Source organism: Actinia tenebrosa, unplaced genomic scaffold, assembly GCF_029948245.1.
Source record: "Actinia tenebrosa isolate PJP-AT-01 unplaced genomic scaffold, QUT_ActTen_1.0 PGA_scaffold5__44_contigs__length_20552954, whole genome shotgun sequence".
Classification (NCBI taxonomy): domain Eukaryota; kingdom Metazoa; phylum Cnidaria; class Anthozoa; order Actiniaria; family Actiniidae; genus Actinia; species Actinia tenebrosa.
In genome coordinates, this window is record NW_028292582.1 from 4221170 (window position 1) to 4238802 (window position 17633).

Here is a 17633-nt window from a genome sequence, read left to right on the forward strand (position 1 = left end):
GAAATCTGATCACTGAGAGCCAGATTCCACATCCCAACTTTGCCTTCGTTTTTTTGCTCAACATCATACTGAAACATTCCATTTTTTGGCATGTCGAATGAGAAACAGAAAACAAGGGTTCCCTATGTTATTTTAACATATCCTGTCCCCCGTACCTCCACCCCCTCCCTACCATTTCTCATTACCCAGCATGATAGAAGCTAAGTGGCATACCAGTAATAATTTCTGCCTAATTTATGATAAAAATGTTATCACAGCAGCAGTGAATTGAATAGTGCAAGAATAGGTACAAGGCTGAATGGATCGAGGACATATCACCTATATAAACATTCCGATGTTGAGGGGAAAACTGGGTCGAGGTGGCATAACAGTGCATTTTGAGGCTGTTTTGGAGACTGAATAGACGCTACCTCATAGAAATATGTCCCTTAAAACAGCCCCAAAATACATTGCAATACAAACTCGACTTCATTTTTCCTTCAACCTCGTTACGGCCGGCAAGAGATTTTCTCGTCTCGGGGATTAGTATAAATACAAAAATATAAATATAAATTTTAGATGAAAAAGCACTTTCATCTTTTAAAGGTTGACGTGTGAAATCACTCGCTAGCTGTGGCGTCGCAAGAGTCTTCGTAGATGGAGCTCTCTTGGTTTGTTTGGCATGAAAAATTCTCGCCAAAACACCATCAGTATAGAGCATTTTCACTCTCGGGAGTAGGCATTGAGCTACATTGGTGTACCAATAAAAAGTAGAAAGTTTTTGCATAAAAATAAAGTTCAATTCCCGAGGATGGAAAATGTTTTGCTTTGGTTCGACACCAACATGGCCGCTGTGTCGTCACGTGAAAACGCTCTATACCATAGCAATAACAATAGATTTTTTCAGCTAGGGCAAATGTCTTCCATTCAGACCCACCTCGTGTCATTCCTTAGAGAATCATTTGTTCGTTCTGGCTGCACATGAAAACAAGGGAATCGTTTTTTATAATGTGAAAACACTACGCCCAAGCCGAAAAAGTCTATTTAATCGCAAATGGTTTTTCTGCGATTCTGGAATATAATAATATCAAGCTTGTTTTCCAATACCTTAAAGTTACAACTTTCTTTATCAAAACTTAAAACAAAGCAAAAATCTTGAAATTTTGAAGGGGCGTTTACCCCCATTCCCCTTCCACTGTATTCTAGTACAAACCATTTCTCTTTATCATTCTCTAAAAGTCTTGAAGCATGACTACATATTTTATGTGGAACCTGCTGAGTCCAGGCATTAATGTCAAAAAATATAAGCATATGTTTCATAACTTGGTGCTCGAGTATTCATTAAATATATACAGCATTACAAACATATTTTATAAATTCGTTAATTGCCATTTTATGGCGCAAAGGTTACATTTTCACCATAGGCGGGGGAGCGGGGGAGTGTCATGGATCGAGAGCAGAGGGGATTAAAAGTGGGGGAGGGGGTGGGGGATGAATACCTCTGCACCTTTTAAATAGTTTCGTATGTACGATCCCAAAAATCCAAACAAGTATTTTTTCTAACTTGTACACATAGTGATTTATGCAAAAACTGATTGCTAAGAAAAAACAGATGTGCCATAATCTTATCAGTTATTACACCCCCGTCACTTTTAAAGTCGTTCCGCCGCCTGTGGTTACTATCATGATGAACACGCAAGTCATCATGAGCTGGTGCAACCTTTTTTTAAAAAAGCGCAACCATTACTCAAGTCATCATATGACTAAGCGATTATTTCTTATAAATATACATTAAAGATGCGGTTATTTAGACTTTGGTGGTTCGGGGCTCACATTCGCCAGGCGTTCGCTGATGTCTCGCTAGCTGACCCGCCTGTGCGAAACCCTTCCCACAGTGTTCACAGCTAAACGGTCTTTTCCCCATGTGCGTGCGTATATGGTTATTCAGAGTCGTTGCTCCAGCAAATGAGCGAGAACAAAATCCACATTTAAATGGCTTTTCACTGGCATGCGTTTCCACGTGACTTCGAAGTTCTGTCGCGGTCGCGAAGGATAGTTCGCATTGGCCACAGCGGTATGGCTTGAGGGGTTGTTGAGGGCAAACGTGGACTTGAAGCATCACTCTTTGGGTGAAAGTTTTCTGACATTGTCTACATCGCCACATACTTATCTCGTCTATACCCGCTGTTTCATTCTTTGTACTGCTTGTACTGTTCGAATCGCTGCTTTCTCCAGCCGCCTCGTCCTGTGATTGACTCTCATCTGACGGCCATGCTGACGTCACGCGGGATATCTGCGAAGCATGTTCCTCCTTACTTAAATGCAATCGATGACTCTTCGTACTCCTATTTCTTTCCGATCCTTGATCGTCTGTTAATCGCTCCTTGGGCGTGCGGGGACGATTGCTCCTTCCCGTTTCGTTTTCTACGCTGCCTTCCTCGTTGATAAATGACAAAGGTGACTTTCGTTTAGTCAAGGGAGGATACTGGCGTGAATCTGAATCAATAGTAGTAACTTCAGTCGCTTTGCGCTTTGACATGACTATTTTTGGATGACCTGCTTCGTCCGATGCGTCGGGGTTGGCAGTGGTAGACGAATAAAATGCCCCTATAAGATTGAATAGAGACTTAAAAACCAGTTATAGGCCAGAAGTATATGAGCGGTACGATAAAAAGGAACTTGAATAGTACGACCGAGAAAGACACGTTCAACTCAGTGAAATCTTCTGATAGTAAGTCAAGAAACTTGTGTATGGTGGGATGTGCATGGAAGAATGCAATTGGAACACTGTCTTAGCTTCTTTGTTACAGCATTCCATTCCTTCCGTAGTCAGCGGTACGAAACAAAACGACATGTGCGTAATCATACAGGGCTCATAAAATATCCAAACAAATCAAGCATCTATTGACACAAGGAAAAGTAAACAGCAGCAACAACAGAAGCAGCAGCAACAGCAGCAGTATCAACAGTAGCAGTAACAACAACAGCAACATCAGCAGCAGATACAACTGTAGCAGTAGCAACAACAGCAACATCAGCAGCAGCAGCAGCAACAGTAGCAGTAACAGCAACAGCAGCAGCAGCAGCAACAGTAGCAGTTAACAACAACAGAAACATCAGCAGCAGCAGCAACAACTCGGCAGCACCAAAAGTCACTTTTATGGCAGAGCTGCAATAATAACAGAATAAACAAGAGCAGTAACAACAGCATAAACATATGCAACCATGAAATCATGATGGAAAATCATAGACCAAACTCACTCTTTCGTTGCAAGTAGCTCTCCCTGTCCATCTTGCCCAGCGTAGGTGAGATGGAGGAGGTGGGTCTGTACTGACGATCATTATACACAACACTATCACTGCTCGTGATAATTGGTCCTTCTTCTAGCACTTCCTGGTGAACCCTTGGTAAGTGTGTCCCTGTAATGCCCAGTTGTCCCCGGCCAGAGATACTAACAGGGATCCCAGCTGATATATTGACAGGCATGTGATGTCGGTACGCTACACCGTAGACACCTGCAGGAGTGTTGGATTGAAGAGGGGGCACAATAGGAAGGTTAGGCAGAGTGTAATGAGGTGCTACTGTAGCATAGGGAATGGCTGGTGATGATATACTTGACATTTCAGGAGTCGGAAAACCCGGACTGGAACTTAGTGAATGTGGAGCACAGGATATTCGTGTTAGATAAGAGGAGTGACGCAAGCGGTGAGGTGAAGGTGTTGCCATGACACGCTGACGAGACTCTGCTGGATGGACCGCTAGTCTTGGATTGTAATCTTTTAGTGATCTACTGATATCCATCTGCACAGCAATAAGTTTAAGATCAAAAACTTCAAAAACCTTCAGCACTGTATGACTCAGCATCACATTCCAATTTTGGTTTGGTCAGCTAGAGGTTGCTTATGGGTACCGATAAAGTATTTTGAACCTGGTCCTTTCCAACTAAACTAAGCAAACCACTTCTTTCCCTCCCCAAAAAACATAAGCGTAAAAACTAAAATGACAGAAGGGAGATGGTGACAGACACCTTAGAACTTCCCCTCCCAGTTGTTGCGCTCCTGATAAACATGTGAACAAAACAACAGACAAGTTACCTCTTTGACTTCATCTTTCTCCTGATCAACTTTATGCCGCGAGTCTCCTTCGTTTTTGGATGCTGTATTACTAACTTTGGCGCCACTGGAACTTCCAACGAGATCTGAGGATTTAAAAAGAGAAAAGGGTTTTGATCAAAACTAATAAGAAAAATAAAATTCTTGTCCTGTTTTCTTCTCTCGTCTCGTCTCCTCTCGTCTCCTCTCGTCTCCTCTTCTCTCGCCTCCTCTCGTCTCCTCTCGTCTCGCCTCCTCCCGCCTCCTCTCGTCTCCTCTCGTCTCCTCTAGGTTTCCTCTAGATTCGTTATTTCTTGCCCCCTCACACCTCCTCTCGTCTCCTTGCCGCGTTGTGCTTGACTTTCCTAGCTGTCCTCTCTTGTATGTCTTTTCCCTCCCCTCCGCCCATTTCCTATCATGTACCCATTTTCTTACCCGACGAACTGATAAATTCAATTTCTTGTAATCCAGTAGGAATCCCCAGATGCTGTGGGTACTTATCATCATACCAGACAAGCATCTCAGTTCCCTTAGGGATTTCTTTGAATGACCGATAGAAGATGTTTCCTAGATATTGGAAGGCGTAGAGGTTTTGTTCTTCCTTGTGCCGCGCGCACCGAATGAACCTCATCCAACTGGACGCACTTTCGTCACTCCCATCTATGTAGTAGGAAGGTTGGCCATCTTCGCAAATCTAGTTAGAAATAAGAAAGAAAGAAGAAATAAGATAATATATAAATCCTTTAATGTATTTCAAAATATACGCAATCTTGAAAAATATGTCCCATAATACAGGGCCCACAATGCACTGCAATGCCAACTCGACCCAGTCTTTTCCTCATGCTCGGAATGGCAAATTCCATTGAAGAGTTTCAATTCAGCTGCATGATGAACGTATTACACGGGACAGCACATGGCGGTCAGTCTTTGATTACCATTCGGAGAAGATAACTAGATGTTTTGAAGTAAAGTCCTATTTTATGACCGTCAACTCACCTCCCAGACGTAGGGATTATTGCGGGATACCGATAATTCCTCGGGACTGACTCGTCGTCCTTCGTACGGCCCAATCCAGGTTCCCTCAGGTATAACACGCTTTGCGCACACACCAAATATCGCACCAGGTATACTAGATGTACAAAGTTGGACTTCGGCAGGAAATGATTTGATAGCGTAAGAAAGAGAATTATTGCGGTCAGCGGTGTATGTTGAAGAAGGTTCGTGGAAAGGACATCCGTTTGGTGGGCGATCAACGTGACAAACTACACAATCTGAATTGAAGAAAGAGTTAAATAATTAAAAATTAAAAAGTGGAATGTTGATAAATAATAGGAGGTCAAAGCGTACACAGGTTACCGGGTAATTCTTTAATATCAAACTGAGAAGAAAAGAAAAAAAAAACAACGAAAAAAGGAAAGATTGCATGTAAAGCCATAGATCAGAATCTCTGGAAGAAATAGAATACCATTGCATACACTTTTCATTATTCGACAAGGAATTTGGCCTTAATATGGTTACCGTGTAAACTTATGGAAACTAAAGAAGAACAAAGATAAAGTACGTCATCCAAACCAATCAGAGATCAAAAGAAACTACTGCATCTTTATATATAGACAAAGAATGGCTTCGTAGGCTACCAGCACTGAATGCCAGTTTATTAACTTAGACCCTCACTCAACTAAAACATGTCCGTCTTTAAACTTCTTAGCAGCAACCTGTGTACAGCAAAATCCTTAAAGTCGTACCATCCACCAACGCAATACCATACAATGTACTTTATCAATTTAACAAATAGACATCAGTTTTTTATATGTCTGTTCTCTTATTGACGATAAATTGCGTCATCACCGACTTTGTCAAAGTAGTATGTGGATCCAAGAGGCAGAGCCTGTAATAATATATACTTGTCACGCAACATTAGGTTCTATTATGTAACAAATGTAATATGACTCTCTCTCCCCTCTCTCTACACACATTGTATCAAGTTAAGCACCAGAATAAGTATACCGAATTAATCGTCATTAAAGCAAGCAACCATAATCAAAGCCTCCACTAAATATCATGACATGGTGTCAGAAGTAAAGCACTAAACACACAAGACACTGGAAGGTCAGTAATATTAAGAAATAAGCGTTTTTTCGGCAAGAAACACATCAAGCATGGCGACAGGGTTCACGCCCCCTGTTATGAACTGGCAAGCTGGAGCCGATATCACCGACGAATTTGCTAGATTTAAACAATATTGCCAATTAATATTCACCGGTCCGTTCTCAAAGAAATCAGATGTAGAAAAATCCTCATATATATTACTTTGGATAGGCCGTCAAGGCGTAGATATATACAACAGTTTCACGTGGGCCGACGACGATGACAAAACAAAGCCCGACTTCATTTGGTCCAAATTCGAAAAGCATCTTGCACCTAAAACTAACTTTAGATTAGAAAGATATCAGCTACAACATCTAAAACAAAATAACGATGAGAGCACTGATGATTTCATGACTAGGTGCAGGAATCATGCAAATAAATGCAAGTTTAGAGATCAACAGGAGTTAGAAGAACGCCTGATTGAACAATTGATTATAGGCACTAAGCATGTTAAAGCTCAAGAGCGAATACTAGAGCACGGAAACGACTTAACGCTTGACAAAGCAATCGAATACGCCCGAACTTACGAAGCAACGATGGCGCATATAGCACAGCTATCCAACAAACCGCTTGACAACCAAAGCGTGCACGCCATAGGAAAATCCGGAACCGGGAACATGAGAAAATGTGGAAACTGCGGAAACAATCACGAATACCGAAAATGTCCCGCATATGGCTCTACATGCAATTACTGCTCCAGAGCTAACCACTGGAGTAAAATGTGCCGTCAAAAGAACAGGTCCACACAACAGCCCACAAACCAACATACGACACAAGACAAAAAACCATCATATCAAGACAGCACACAAGACGCACGTCACAAAAACAAGCGCGTCCATGAGATGGTGAACACAAATGATTTACATGAGCATTTTGACTCATTGAATTTTGAATCAATAAGTGTCGATAACGTCAATACTAAACCCAGAGATGAAGTATACGCAACACTAGGCGTTCAATTGGCCAACATGCGAAACGCACAAGCTGCAAACTTGAAGGCCAAGGTAGACACAGGAGCACAAGCCAACATCCTACCAATTCGACTTTTCAAACAGATGTTTCCGGAGAAAATTGGTCCAGACGGAAACCCGCTACCTAAAGCCCTAAAGCCATCAGCAACAAAGCTCACAGCATACGGCGGATCAGAAATCGGTCAACTAGGCATATATGATATAGAATGCACACACAACAAATTGCAAACCAAAGCACCTTTCTACATCACCAACGCGCCAGGCCGTGCAATCATAGGCTTGCCAACAGCACTAGATTTAAGGCTAATTACACTGAACTGTTCTGTGGAAACACAGGATGATGCCAAACAACCACACAGCCAAAGTCAAACAAACCACGCTACGAGCCAGAAGATAGAAAATAAAGCACAGCTATTATCCAAATACCCCACCTGCTTCGACGGCATCGGAAAATTCCAAGGCGAATACCATATCACGCTGAACCCCAACATAGCCCCTGTGATTCACCCACCAAGAAGAGTACCAATCAGCCTTAAGGATGATATCAAGCTAGAGCTAGACGAGATGATGGAACAAGGAATAATCACAAAGGTCCGAGAAGGTGAACCCACCGCATGGGTCAACAGCCTAGTCTATAGACGCAAACCCAACGGTAGAATAAGAATATGTCTGGATCCTAAAGATCTTAATGCCGCCATTCAACGTGACCACCACGTTACGCCAACACTAGAAGAAATTCTTCCCAAACTCAGCGGAGCCAAGCATTTTTCAATTCTAGATGCCAAAAGCGGATACTGGAACGTCGTCCTCGACAAAGAATCAAGTTACCTCACAACTTTCAACTCCCCGTTTGGCAGGTATCGGTTTCTGAGAATGCCATTCGGCCTCCGTATGTCACAAGACGTATTCCAATCCAAAATCGACCAGACCTTCGAAGGCTGTAAAGGAGTCATTGGAATCGTCGACGACATAGTAGTCTATGGCCAAACAGAAGAAGAACATGACCAAAACTTGCACAGCATGATCCAAAGATGTGAGAAGACTGGGTTAAAGCTCAATCCAGACAAATGTCACATAAAGCAAGATAAGATCAAATTCTATGGTATCATCTGTAGCGAAGCTGGAATACAGCCCGACCCTGCGAAGGTGTCCGCCCTGAAGCAGATGAAACAGCCGGGAGACCGCCGAGATCTTCAAACCTTCCTAGGACTAGCAACCTACATGAGTCCTTTCATACCCAACTTAAGCACACTTACAGCACCTTTAAGAGGTCTACTCAAAGATAACCAAGTCTTCACTTGGAACGCCAACTACCAAGCAGCATTTGAGCAAGTAAAGAAGTCAATCACTGATACAACCACCCTAACATATTTCGACGATAGAAAGGAAGTAACCCTACAAGTTGATGCCTCGACCAAGGGTCTTGGAGCATCCTTACTCCAAGATGGCAAACCAGTCGCTTTTGCAAGCAAGTCGCTAACTGAAACCGAAGCAAGGTACGCTAACATCGAAAGGGAACTTCTAGCAGTAGTATACGGTTGTGAGAGATTTCATACTTATCTATTCGGGCGACCATTCACAGTGTTTACCGACCACAAACCTCTAGAAAGTATTCACCTCAAGCATCTGATATCTGCACCACCCAGGTTACAGAGAATGCTACTAAGATTGCAGCCATACGACCTGAAAATCAAGTACATACCCGGCAAAGACATGTTGATAGCAGATGCACTCTCACGTCTATCACCAGAAGATCACCATCCCATTGGAAACATGGAAGTCCAAGTACATGAGGTGTACCCTCAATTTAGCAAGACCATGATTGAGAAGATTCGTGAAAACACCAGCGCAGACCAAGAATTAGCCACCCTCAAGCAAGTCATCTACGAAGGCTGGCCATCAACCATCAAAGAAATCTCAAAGAGCCTAAAGCCTTACTGGTCATTCAGAGACGAATTAGGAATAGATGACGGAATACTAACAAAAGGTCAAAGAATTATCATTCCCGTAACGCTTCAAAATGACATTCTACAAAAGCTTCACGCAGCACACCAAGGAGCTGAAAAGACAAAGCTCAGAGCCAGAACTTCTGTGTACTGGAAGAACCTTAACAACGATATTGATAAGCTTACCCAATCATGCCCCATTTGCCAACAACATCAGGCATCTAATGCCAGACAACCGTTGCTGCCAACTGAGATACCTCCTCGGCCATGGCACACCATAGGAACTGATCTGTTCCACTTACACGACTCTGAATACCTTCTGATCTCTGACTTTTACTCCAAATACCCATTCGTCAGGAAGATACCCAAAGGGCAGAGTAATAGCAGAACTGTCATTAATGCGATGAAGCAAATCTTCAGCGAGCAGGGAATCCCAAAAATAGTCCGCTCAGATAACGGCCCTCAGTACGACAGTGTAGCATTCCAAGAATTTGCCAACGAATATGGTTTCCACCACGTAACCAGTTCTCCACACTACCCACAAGGAAATGGATTCATAGAAAATCAAGTTAAAACAGTCAAAGGTGTTCTCATGAAGACACTCGAGAAACGACAGGATCCCAGTATGGCCCTGCTTTGTCTACGCACCACACCCATTGACAATAAACTCCCATCGCCGTCTGAGTTACTTTTCGGAAGAAAGCTACAAGATAACCTACCCCGCACCATCAACAGGAGTGCCAACAGTGATCAAATCACCGACCGGCTAAGGGAGAAACAAGAAATACAAAGGTTCTACCACGATCGTAATGTCAGACCTCTACCCGAGCTAGCAAGAGGTACCAACATCACCATTCAGAATCCCTCGACCAAGAAGTGGGAGCCTGCAGTCGTCAAGGAAAAGCTTGAAGCACCACGCTCATATTTAGTGACGTCACAAACTGGAAGTGAGCTTCGACGCAACAGGTGTCACATCAGAGAAGCACCCCCAGCGGCAGAGCAACCTACCAGTGAATATCAAGAACTAACAGAGACCAGAGGCAATGCAGAACCTCTGGAAAACAACGGAAGCCACGCACCTGGGACCACAGTTACCCGAAGTGGAAGAATCGTAAGACCGCCCAACAGATACGTTTAAAGACAAAAAAAAAATTAGACACTTGCAAGCATGAGCAAGTAGTATTACTGTTATTACATATGATATTTTTTCTATTAAGATAATTTTTAGCGTTTCATAAAATTAGTTTTTTTCTTTAATGAAAAGGGGGATGTAATAATATATACTTGTCACGCAACATTAGGTTCTATTATGTAACAAATGTAATATGACTCTCTCTCCCCTCTCTCTACACACATTGTATCAAGTTAAGCACCAGAATAAGTATACCGAATTAATCGTCATTAAAGCAAGCAACCATAATCAAAGCCTCCACTAAATGTCATGACAGAGCCGACATAACAGAGCCGGATACCGTGGATCCGCATACTACTTTGACTATGTGATGACGAAATTTATCGTCAATAAGAGGACAGACACATAAAAAACTGATGTCTGTTTGTTTTTTACAATAACGAAAACGATAAAAACTTCTCATTTTTAGCGATCGTTGACGTCAGTTTTATCTGTCTGTCCTCTTAGTGATGATAAAAAAAAAAAAAAAACAATCAGCGCGCGAGAAATTTGTAAGTTACTGTAAAAAGTATTATTTTTCTCTGATTAAAGTGTTGTGAAACAAAACAAAGACATTAATCAGAGACTGAAAAATGCTATTGATAATATGAATCCTGATTGCTAAGATATTTACAATAAACTTTATTTAAAGAGGGTGACGCAATGACTCAGTGAGTTATCTAACTAATTACGGCCGTCAACTGACAACACAAATATCGCTAGATTATTTTTCGCATGGAGGATTTTTGCAGGTCTTTTATCCTTTTGTTGGCCACTGAAGCATCAATTCCCATACATCTATCAAACTATTGATGTGTGCTAATGTCACCGCGGCCCTTTATTCTTATGTTTACTTATTAGTAGACTCAGTGATAAATGGGTTTTGCTTGAGGCTATGCGGAAATTATGCTCCGTCTTGCTCAACCGTTCGTAACATGATGCAACTGACAAATAAAACCATAGGATACTGGTAGAGATATTTACGTTGTCAAATCTGTACATAGTAGATTCTACATAGTAGTTGAATTCCACTGAAAATATTGAAATTTCAGTGATACTTTTCGGGGTCTCAAGTAAGATTTGGATTTTTTTTGATTCACTGTATCCATTTTTTCCCTTTTGTTTTAGAAGATCGAATCCTTAACTGATGTAATTCAAGAAGTCGGTGATCATACTGGTAAATCAGACTGACGAAGAAACTTATAAGAGAAAACCAATCTTTTTTTTGTAGTACTGAGTATCAATTGATGGGTTGCAAGCATTCCCAAGAGAGTCAAAAGACAAAGACATGACGGCCATTGTGGTACCGTTAACAATGGATGCTAATGAGAAATCTTTTGTTAAATGGTACCAACATGGCCGCGATGGCGTAACGTGCAAACGAAGAATTTTTCAGACTTTAACTTTAGTGTGTATTCAAAGAACCTTCTTTGGTAGTTACATCTTCAAGATCATGACAGCTATGTCACTAGAGTGAACAGCATGATTTCTTACCTTTCTGCCTTTAATGCGACTGGCAGAATTACACCAAATTGCAGAAAGTTGTCATATATATGAATAATAACACAATAACGAAACAACAGATAGGGATGATGATGATGATGATGATGATGATGATGATGATGATTCATATAGCGCCGTGAATATACAGTCGATCCCAAAAACGTTGTCCAAGTGAAAAGAGGTTTATAGGACAATAAATGTCACGTGTGTCATTAAATATTCAGTTTTACGCGCGTGTGGAAATAGGAATCTGAACGTGCTGCGTCACATGCGTGGCAGAAAATGTCGACGGCGGGTAATTCAAAACAAGTTCTTTCGACTTTAGAAGTTCGGGTTTTGGACTCCAAGAAGAAGTCTAGCTACGTTATAAGAAGTTTACCCAATTTTCCAGTGTTAGAGACCGTTTCAGAGCTACGTTCTGAGCTAGTGAAAGCCTTACCAGACTTAGAGAACGTTCTGCAAGACTGAGTAATGAGTAATGAGCAAACCAATCTGCACGTACCATACCTTCTTGCGCGTGAATCCAAGCCTGTGGACCGTTCTGCATAATGGTTGGGTACTAAAAGCAGAGCCAGTTGTATTGAATATTTTCCACGCTATTTCCGTTTGACCGTTTTAGGACTTACAAACAGATTAGCGGCTATCTCCTGGTATGCTTTTGCATAAAACAAATGTTGGTATACCATTCTCCTTTCAGATTCAGTTTTCAATACTGTAATTTACTTTTGCATCAGTATGCTAATTAAAAAATCCACGCGCGTAAAACTGAATATTTAATGGCACACGTGACATTTATTGTCCTATAAACCTCTTTTCACTTGGACAACGTTTTTGGGATCGACTGTAGATATAATCAAAGGCGCTGTAGGCACTGTCACTGCTAGGGTTTCTTTACGTCTTTGCGTCAGGAATTGTGTTTAAGCAAACGGGTGCAATTACTGTATTTTACTATTTAGAAGTTATAGACACAGGCTGCCCTGTGACTAAAAATTAATTATAGTATTCTTTATAAATTTACGAATTTTTTCTTTTAGCTTTAAAAGCTTAATAAACGTTTACAAACTTTCATGTATTCACTGGGAGTTGATAATAAAGTTATTTATTTCGATTTTATAGATTGTATAGACTTTCATTTTTGGCATTTTTCACCAATTCAATCTAGGGGACTTTAAAATTAAAATAAATAATAATATTTTTAATTAATACTTATTTGTTATTTTGCTTTTATATACATATATATATGACAAAGTTATTGCAATTAATGTGTTTCATTATAAGATATAATCTTTCAAATGGTTATTTAAGTGCTTAAACGGCTCCTATATTTGTTGGTCGACTGCCAAAAGATTCAGTCTTTTCTTAATACAGCACAAAAATTGATTTGGAAATACCGATACGCTTGAAAGGTTTTTCCAAGACATGTTTGGAATGCAGCTTTTTGCCAGGAGTGGATGGATAAAATATATAGCTGATCGATTAAGCAAATTATTTGCAATAGATTTAAAGCACAACGCCACTATTCAGGGCCGGGATAGTATTTGCGAGGACTGAAGTGATCTGCTATATTAATTTAAAATATCCCAAACAATATTCTTAGCTTCGTGAAAGTTTTACGTCTTTGTTTCCGTGTCGATCAAAGTAATATTTGCACTCCAATGTTTCTTAATCATAATCCTCGGGTTTTTTTCCATTGTCGCTTCTAATCATGCAATCTCAACGCAAGCACGTGGAGCTCGAGTGCCTGAACATTGACTCTCACGGAAGGCATTTGTTTTTACGGTTTAAATCCTACTGATTTCAAATTAAAACAGCAAACGCGAAATTAAAACAAAGCTCCCTCAAAACTGAAGACTCGTGTTCGAGTTGTATTTATATATTGTCGATGAGTGCTTCGTATCGAAGGACAAAAGTGCATGTTCTTCATCAGTGAACTCCATTCAAAATATAATTTTCGATGTCACTCGATTGAACTCGAATCAGAAGTCGAGACTTTTTTCCATATTTTCCTTAAGTGTAACCATAAGATTTTTGTCGCCGAATTTCTTGCTAAATGAAGTGTTTTGTTTTGTTTTGTTTTGTTTTGTTTTTGATTCAATAATGACACTTGTTTTGCCTGGCAGACTAAACTACTTGTTGGCAAGTGCAAAATGAAGGCCAGTGAAGAGTCATGTTCAACGTTTTTGCAAAGAGATTTTTTTTTGTTCCGGCTTTTTGTATACTTACATGTTTTGGTTCTTTCTTTCTTTCTCTCCTTTTGTAACTGCAGCAAATCCACGGTGCTTGCTTGTTTCTTTCCATAAAGGACATGTAACAAGTCCTCAAAGTTGAACTTCGGCTGTGTTGCTTGGTCTTCATTGTCGTTCGCAGTCGTAGAGACTTGAACGCGTATGCGACCAGGCGGCCCTGAACTCATGAAGTCTTCCGGTCCTGAAAGCTAAGCAACAAATCGCGTAAATATCAGTATAAAATCAATAAATTGTGATACTGTAAGACTATATATCTACTCAGCTGAGTTACACGCACGCGGCGCGTATATAACTAATATAAACTGAGTTAGCTAGTGGTCAAGTCGACGAAATGGTGAATTCGTTGTCAACTTTAAGTACGTTGTGCATGGTAGTTGATCAGTGTTGATTAAATTGATTGGTGAAGACCAATTAGATAAATTACGCTCGAGGAGAGCAGAAGCGAGAGAGAGAAAAAGAAAGAGAGAGAAGGATTGTCTTAAGAAACATTAAAGAATAAAAAAACACACTCAACCATTATCAGACTACATCAAATATATATAGGAACATTTGTTTCCTGTATTTGTAAAAGAAAGCTCATTTTCTTTGGTAAAGCCTAGAGAGGTTAACGAAGCAATAAAGAACTCGCTTTACCGGCATGCATGCATACAACACATGTGAGTGCAGTCTTGCTTATATAGATATTATGCGACTTATGCTACATCAAAGTGCCTCTGTCATGGAAACATCCTTAAGACACCCTAAAAACTTGTTTTCCTAATTGAATAATTATAAACATCTTAAAAGTAAATTATCTCAACCTTTCTGCTCAGCATCACGCCGTATAACATTAATATTCTATCCTGATCACCCTCTGGTAGGAAGCTCGCTCGTATCCCGATGCCGGCATGTGATAAACACGATGGTGAATGATTAAGTTGAGCTGGTACTGTTTTGTTATTTCGAGTGGCTGGCGTGCAAACCCGTTTTTTTCATTGATAGTGAGGGGGAAAAAACCAACGACCCAATGAAAAGTTAGGACTTTACGGTTCAATTTTAGATCCAAGCTTGTAGACCGAATTACATAATCACCAAGAAAGAAAAGGTAGTGATATCGTTCTCGAGGGCATGGGGAATAATTCGAAATAAGAAGAGTTCGGCTAACCCGTTTTTTGCAGGAGAAAATAAAACTCGGCAACCAAATAACAAGTTAGGATTTTACAGTGCAATCTTAGATCGATTCCATTCAAACTCGTGAACCAACTTTACATAGTTAAAAGAAAGAAAAAATAATGAATTTATATCGTACTCGCGGGCATAAGCTGGAATGAAGAAAAGGAAATGAAGAAGAAAGAAACATTGTGTATATATATTCTGTATGGTTTGCCGTTTTTGTTTTCTTGTGGACTTTGACCATGGTTAATATTAACTGTGCTTTAACTCTGCTCTTTTTCAACCGTTGGCGTATAAATAAAGTTGAAATAAAGGTAATTCACGAAAAGGCCCTGCGGAAAGTAGCCTGTATAAAAACTTCAAAGACGGTTTTCAAAAACATCGTCTTAGATGGAAAAAAAATTAAACCAAACACTTTGCAGAAAAAATAATGCGTAAGAATCTAAATGCTCGGTTAAATATACACCCGTCAAACTTCTACGGCTAACCCAGGTGTACTTTGATTAAAACGAGAGTATAATCCGGTCCGAAGCAGTTTTTCTTGTTCTAGCTGGTCTTTAAAGTGGAGTATTACAAATATGTTGGTCATTGATAAACATTGATATTCTATTAGAATAAATTAATCAAATCAATCTAACTGTTCATGATTTAAGTTCGATCCCTTACTATCAAAAATTAATAACCATGATTTATTACTACTATACTATGGTTCTAAACCAGGTAATTGATGAACAAAAATGACCAAGTTATAGAATTTTTGTGCAGTTTTCAAAACGAACGTACAGCGGACATGGTTCACTATTTTTATTGCATCGTCAGGGGCGATAGTGACGGTTGTTATCATTTCGAGGTAGAAAAAAAGTTTTGCTAGTTCGAGATTCAATAATATTTCCTGAATTTATTAGTTTCTTTGTATGTTTTTCTAAGAACGATAATATTATTCGAATGAATATTGTTGTCTGTAGGAAGGTTGCACCAAAACACATGAAGTAAGTCATAACGATTTTTTGTCCTAACCAGATTGTCATTCAAAAACATAAAACTAAATTTCTTTATCTTAAAAGATATTTGTTCAAAGATGCTATTTTAAAGACTTTTTTATCACTGTTTAACTTAATTAAAAACTTTTTGTAGTGCTATTTTTACTTCACAATGGGAGAGAAAGCCATAAATGTGTTATTCAACATCGTAACTTATATGTATGAAACTAGACAACACACTGCTCACGATGTCCACCTGAACTCGGTTCCTTCAAAGACGAATACTAAAGTTTACATATTCCAAAACGTATGTCCTCCTTATCTGTGTCCATTCTCTGAACGTCGACCTGAACCAAAACCATGAGATAACTGAACCAAAATCATTTCGTTTATATTATTCAAAGACAAAGTCAGATCGTCTAGCGTCTCGAAATGGTTTTCGTCGACCTATGTCCAGCACTTAGGTAACCGGTTTTTCCAACTGTTTATATTTGTGTTAATAAGTTCAATATTAATAACTTACCTACAGTAGCTTAAAGTTTGTGTATATACAAAGCTATAGTTCTACACTCAGTTCTTCGGCTTCAGAAATACTCGACTCACATGAGGTTTTCCATCAGTCAAGCATACCATTTTGATATTAAATTGTTTTCGCTTTTTTCTCGTTGATTGACAAATGCCAACCATGCACGACCAACATTTGTTTTCAGAGCCATTTGATCATCACGTGATCAGTGTGTTTAAATTCTTATCCACCTGGAATGAACATTTAAAATCTCTACCCCTTTGGATAAAAATCTTTTTTTGTGTGCTTAAATAAAAGTTAGCAATGTTAAATAGCGAAATTTTCAGAGAGTAACAGACAGAGAAAACTATAAATTCAATGACGCGTAAATTGTCACGGGAAGTTTAAAACCCTCATAAATATTGATGCTAAAGAATTAAGTATGTTAACTCATCTGTATCTGGATCCATATTAATGACACATGGAGTAGTAGAGCCAGAATTATTACATGCAGTCTAAGTACTCATCCTTACGTAACCAGATATTTCTAAAAACGGATTTTTTGATTCCGTTTTCACAAAAAATTCTCGTTCACACGTAGCGTTTTCGAATCGTTTTCGCCCGTCCATACGTATATCTGTTAAGTTTAATTAACATAGATCGACTCCAAAATAGAACATTAAAATTTGGTTATATCAAGTCTATAACTTCAATAAGAGAGATGCTCGAGAAGAGCGATAGAGCTCTGTGTTTAAAAATCACCAAATCTAAAAATGCATCATTATTTGATTTATTACCACCAGGAAGGAAAAGGCTACTAAGGCCTAGGGGCACCCCTTTGTCTTACCCAAGGTTAAAAATGAAAGATTCGAGAAATATTTTATCAATAGATGTCTATTTTCTTAATCTTAACCTTTGAATTTTATCATAAACATACATA

The 17633-nt window shown here is 39.6% G+C and overlaps 1 protein-coding gene across 1 annotated transcript; it reads right to left on the reverse strand.

The window, feature by feature from the left end:
* Positions 1 to 219: 219 nt before the first annotated feature.
* LOC116290576 (uncharacterized) lies at positions 220 to 16817 on the reverse strand. Its single transcript, XM_031697647.2, has 7 exons — positions 16712 to 16817; positions 14034 to 14244; positions 5068 to 5342; positions 4507 to 4765; positions 4075 to 4178; positions 3241 to 3781; positions 220 to 2586 (listed from the first exon to the last, which is right to left on the reverse strand). The coding sequence occupies exons 2-7, from the start codon at positions 14221 to 14223 to the stop codon at positions 1787 to 1789; spliced, it is 2169 nt and encodes a 722-aa protein (XP_031553507.2). The 5' UTR covers positions 14224 to 14244; positions 16712 to 16817; the 3' UTR covers positions 220 to 1786.
* Positions 16818 to 17633: the final 816 nt, after the last annotated feature.

Excerpts from the sequence above, each read along its gene's own strand:
- LOC116290576 (XM_031697647.2), bottom strand. The coding sequence starts at position 14,223 with ATGAGTTCAGGGCCGCCTGGTCGCATACGCGTTCAAGTCTCTACGACT. Across the intron at positions 4,179-4,506 it reads TGAATTTATCAGTTCGTCGG|ATCTCGTTGGAAGTTCCAGT; the intron begins GTAAGAAAATGG and ends TTAAATCCTCAG. Across the intron at positions 2,587-3,240 it reads GAGCTACTTGCAACGAAAGA|GGGCATTTTATTCGTCTACC; the intron begins GTGAGTTTGGTC and ends TCAATCTTATAG.